Here is a 5,329-nt window from a genome sequence, read left to right as displayed (position 1 = left end):
GTCATTGTTGTTTGGGCCAGGCTGGATTCGAACCCGCCACCTTAGATGTACGTGGCTAGAGCCTTGACCACTTGAGCCACAGATGCCAAGCCCAAAATTTTTTTTTAAACTTTTCTCTTGCTGTGGCAACTCTACTCACTTGGTTTCTCCCAACCCAGTGACATTAAGTATGTGTCAGGACATAATCCTGAACACAGTCCCCGGGAAACAGGCCCTGCCCAGCCATTCAGGCCACAGACCAAATCCATTTACATAGAGGACAGGAAAATGTGCCATGACTTCCTAGGACCTTTTCCAAAGGTGTTTCCTACAAAGTAAATACCCTTCTCTGAACCAGCACCATCTGGCACTTGAATCCTGTAACCAGCTGGCAGGTGAACATGCCCACCCCTGTGCCCAGGCACTACAGCCCACCCCGACTTACCGGGCACTGCTAGGCTCATCCTCCGAGCCCTGCTCCTCGTCTGAGGTCAGTGGGGAATAGTGTGCCCCATTGGTCTGGCCCAGGGGCCGCTCCTTTTTGAGCACGGGTGGCTGGTCATGGTCCTGGTAGGGGATGGGGGAGCTCTTCAATGAGTTCTCAGGGGAAGAGATGGCCGTAATCTCCAAGGGCTGATTGATGTTACTGACCTGAGGGCCCAGAAACAAAGCAGATGTGAACATGCCCCACAGACAGAAGGGTCCCCAACATCGGGTACCTGATGCATGTCATGGGGTTTCTACCATGATCCCAGGGACTCCTGACACACTGGTGAAACATCTGACTCCTGACCTGTGCTCACCTGGGTGGAGCTGTGCTATCAGGCCCCTCCTGACTTCCCAAGTCCATCCTGTCTCCCTTCTCTACCTCCCACCTGCCTGAGTCCATGTCCTCACCATGGAGTTTAGGTTGAGGGGGGACCCCGACGGCTGCGTAAAGAGGCCAGCCACAGGTGGCAAGGCCCGACGCTTTGGAGACACGCCTGCACTCAGGCTGGGGGTCCCAGCAGATGCTCTCTTTCGACGGCCCCGCTTGCGGCTGTCCTGTCCATGGCTCTGCCCACAGTCCCCACGGGCGCCCATATTCAGAGGGCTATGCTTGCTGGAAGGTGACTGTTTGGTGCAGCTGATGCCAGTGGAGATGGTGAAGACGATTCTCCGTTTGGCCTCACTCTCCGGATCTAAAAAGCCGGTGTCAGAGGGCAGGTCTCCCTTGCTGGTGTCAGGAAGGAGACCCTGGGTGGCCCCACCCAGCCGGGGGCTGGAGGACAGCTGGTGGGTAGGAGAGGCTGGGCGGGAGCTGCGGGACTGGGCCAGCAAGGGTGGGTGTTGTGGCGTCGAGCTCCGGGACCCCACAGTGGCGAAGAGGCTCCCTGAACTGGAGGACTCCTCAAAAGTGGCCAGCTCAGCTCCAGACGTGAGTGGTGCAGGGCTGCCAACTAAGGCCCCACTGATGGCCACCGAGCCAGCATAGGAGAAACCTGCAGGGGACAGTTCGTCAGGGGAAGCAACATGGCTCGAACCCAGGTGCATGGATGCCAGAACCCACCCGGCAGAGAAGGCCTGGCCTCAGGAAGGGGCTGCCCACATCAGAGACAATGTGTGTCAGGACATAAATGAAAAAACAATAAGATACTATTTCACATCTACTCATGGCAAATAAGTGTTGGTGAGGATGTGGAGAAATCAGAATCCTCCTGTACTTCAGGATTTCAAAGAGCTCTTTGTACAACCATGTTCATGTCAGCCTGATTCACAACAGTACAAAAGATGACAACAACCCAAGTGCCTTGGGGTCAGGGACGGTCCTAGAATCAGAAATGGACTCCCTGGGTATGGATCTGTAAGGTTCTATTGGTGATCTTACATGGGAGAAAATGACACTAAGGGTTCTGGGGTCACATGGAAAGAGAGGTAGTCGGGAGAGGACAAGGAGTCAGAAGTGGGAGGGACCTGCCACACCACCCTCTGGGATCTTGGGTGCCTTCACTTCCCTGGATCCCATCCTAACCCTGACTGCACCACAGCAGTGCCCCTTAGCAGATAAGAGAGGCTGTCCCTGCCAGACTACCTCTCCAGACGTTCAGGGGTCGTACCTCTGTACCATTGCCTCAGGGGTGACCTACCTAGCCCCTTCATGGTATAGCCAAGACACTGTCTATACTGAGACATCTATGCTGAGCTGGCTCTAGGCTAAGCGCACTTGGATAACAAGGTGTGCCCAGTCATGCCCCCATCCCAGAGACACCTCCTAGGGAAGAGCTTCTAGCTGCATGACCCTGAGAGTGACCTCCCTCCTGGCCAAAGAGGATAGCTCTGTGCTCAGAAATGTCTACGCTAACTGGGCATGGTGGTTCACACCTATAATCCTACTGTGTTTCCCCCAAAATAAGACACTTGTCTTATATTTATTTTTTCTCAAGAAGACACACTAGGGCTTATTTTCAGGGGATGTCTTATTTTTATGAAGTACAATACAACAATCTACACTTATTCAAATACAGTTAAGTCACCTTCTTCTGGAACCTGACAGGGGGAGCTGACCTTGTTGGTGGGGCTGGCGCTAGTGATGTGTGAACTCCTTTCCCCTTGCCGTTTGCATGTGCACAATAGGATGCCTGTGACCATGGTTACCCACACGCACTCACGCAAGTGTGAACGGCTTGGAGAAAGGAGCTGTGGCAGATAAGAGGTATTCCAGTCTTCCTTACCACTCCACGACAATATGCATGGTGTGGCTATGCAGATACGCCCATCACTAGGTCTTATTATGGGGGTAGGGCTTATATTTAACAAATGCATAGAAATCCTGGTAGGGCTTATTTGGGGGGTAGGTCTTATTTTCGGGGAAACACGGTAGCACTCTTGGAGGCCAAGGCATATGAACTGCCTGAGGTTATGAGTTCAAGAGACCCCCCCCACTGGGCAGTGCCTGTGGCTCAGTGGGTGGGGCACCAGCCCCACATGTTGAGGGTGACAGGTTGGGTCCAGCCCCAGTCAAACTGCAACAAAAAAGTGGCCAGGCATTGTGGTGGGCACCTGTGGTCCCAGCTACTCAGGAGGCTGAGACAGGAGAATCGTTTAAGCCCAGGAGTTGGAGGTTGCTGTGAGCTGTGTGACACCATAGCACTCTACTGAGGGTGACAAGGTGAGACTCTGTCTCTTAAAAAAAAAAAAAGAGACCGGCTTAGCGCCTGTGGCTCAAGTGGCTAAGGCGCCAGCCACATACACCTAAGGTGGCAGGTTTGAATCCAGCCTAGGCCCGCTAAACAACAATGATAGCTGCAACCAAAAAAATAGCTGGGGGTTGTGGTGGGCGCCTGTAGTCCCAGCTACTTGGGAGGCTGAGGCAGGAGACTCGCTTGAGGAGGTTGCTGTGAGCAGTGATGCCATGGCACTCTACCCAAGGGGACAGCTTGAGGCACTGTCTCAAAAAAAAAAAAGAGACCCTCATTGCTAAAAACAGCTGGGTGCTGTGGCAGGCGCCTATAGCCCCAGCTCGTCAGGAGGCTGATGCAAAAGGATTGCTTAAGCCCAAGAGTTTGAGGTTGCTGTGAGCTAGGAAGCCACAGCACTCTACCAAGGTGACAAAGTAAGACGATGTCTCAAAACAACAAAAAGAAAAATAAAAAAATATCCATACTGTGGAAGCCATTTAAGGCCAGGGGCCTGCTCTGGCAGCCCCTCCTCCCTAGCCCATGGGTGTGTACAATGAGTTGTAAAGGGAAGTGCAGATGCCCAAGCCAGGAGCTTATCACCAGTTCCGGCCCTCAGCAGGATCTCCTAGGTCAGGTGGGATCACTGGCACTGTGGTACTCAGGGAGTAGGACGAGCCCATAGCCTAAGCCCATAAGCTCCCGCCATGAGATTCAGCCACAGCAGGGATGATGCCTATGGGTGGGTCCTCACATATGCACATGACCACACCTATGGTTCCCATTCTGCATGCTGGGCCAGATGGAAGCCTGTTCCTACATGCCTCCAAAGCCCTGGTTAAAAACCTCTTGATGTCCTAACTGCCTCAGAGAAAATGACCCTGTGCAGCCAGTGCTGAGCACAGGATGGACCATTCTTGGGTTCCCCCAGGCTTAGGGAAGAGGGAAGACAACCTCCCAAGCACCATGCCAAGAGACCAAAGGAAGAATCTAGTCTGAACAGTGGCCTCTTGCATATTAATTTTTCTCTAAAAAGGTAATTGCCACATCACAGTATGTGTTCGTACAGGGCCAGCAAACCATGAATCTGGCCCACAGCCTATTGTTGTAAATAAAGTTTTATTGGTACATAGCCACACTCACTCATTTTCATATTGGTACAGTCTGCTTTCACACTGAATGGTACGATGAATGATTATAACAAATGTCAAAAAAGTATACAATACCACTTACTCCTTCAAAGAAAGTGTTTGCAGAGCCCTGTGTTAACATAACAGGCTTGTGGGTGGGAGTTTTCTGAAGAACCAGAACCCAGCGAAAAGCAGGCACCTGATGTCCACAGCCACTTGCCATAAGGCACCATTGTACCTGGCTGACCCCAAGTCCTGGGCCTCAGAGATCCCCAAGCTTCACAGCTGGGTGAGTGACAAAATTAAATCTAATGGAAGGGGGCAAACCAAGAGCTGAAACAGTAACAGTAGTGTCAGGGTCAGTGAGACCTGGGCCGACAGCGGCAGAGCCCTTGACTTTCTGGGGCTCCCTGGGCTGCAGTTAAAACCACACTATGGGGAGGTGGTGCTAAGGCCAGAGCAGAGTCTGACTAGCAGCCCAGATTTAGGGGAGCAAGAAAGAGCAAGAGCACTACCTGGAAGTGAAGGTGGCAGCACACAATCCTCACCCTGAGAAATCCCGTTCCACACCTAGCACCCTGGCCCTCCCACCTGAAGATCACCAGAGCAGAGGCCTATGTCGTGGGCCCTGGGTAGGCACAGCTAGGGCTGGACTGGGGCAGTATGGGCCTTACCTGTGGGAGCCAGGGCAAGGCTCTTGCTGCCAGCACCGTGGGCATTAGCACCAATCTGCTTTTCAAGTGTGGATGAGGAGTCTCGGGGCTGTGGCACAGGACTCGGGGTACTCCTCTACAGAGGAAAAACCCACAGTGTCAGGAAGTGGATCTATGGTCATCAGGGGCTGGGGGAGGAGATGGGCAGTGACTGATGATGGGGACAGGGCTTCTTCCAGGAGGTGATGGAATGTTCTAGAATTAAGATGTAGTTGTTTGAACAATTCTGTGAATATACTAAAAACCACTGAATGTGGGTGAATTGAATTCATTAAAAAATAAAAAACCAGGCTCGGCGCCTGTGGCTCAAGCGGCTAAGGCGCCAGCCACATACACCTAAAGTGGTAGGTTC

At 52.6% G+C, this 5,329-nt stretch overlaps 1 protein-coding gene across 3 annotated transcripts in view; it reads right to left on the bottom strand.

The window, feature by feature from the left end:
• The window catches only part of DOT1L (DOT1 like histone lysine methyltransferase), a 93,682-nt gene that overhangs the window by 13,962 nt on the left and 74,391 nt on the right, over positions 1 to 5,329 (bottom strand). For all 3 annotated transcript variants that reach the window (XM_023512503.1, XM_023512505.1, XM_023512504.1), the window contains 3 exons: positions 4,939 to 5,053; positions 877 to 1,460; positions 425 to 630 (listed from right to left, as the gene is read on the bottom strand). In XM_023512503.1, coding sequence (XP_023368271.1) covers positions 425 to 630; positions 877 to 1,460; positions 4,939 to 5,053 — 905 coding nt within the window. The remainder of the gene's footprint in view (positions 1 to 424; positions 631 to 876; positions 1,461 to 4,938; positions 5,054 to 5,329) is intronic.

Source organism: Otolemur garnettii, unplaced genomic scaffold (genome assembly GCF_000181295.1).
Source record: "Otolemur garnettii isolate 467f Iridium unplaced genomic scaffold, OtoGar3 scaffold00029, whole genome shotgun sequence".
Lineage (NCBI taxonomy): Eukaryota > Metazoa > Chordata > Mammalia > Primates > Galagidae > Otolemur > Otolemur garnettii.
Note: the sequence above shows the minus strand (reverse complement) of the source record. Positions and strands in the feature narration are given on the sequence as shown.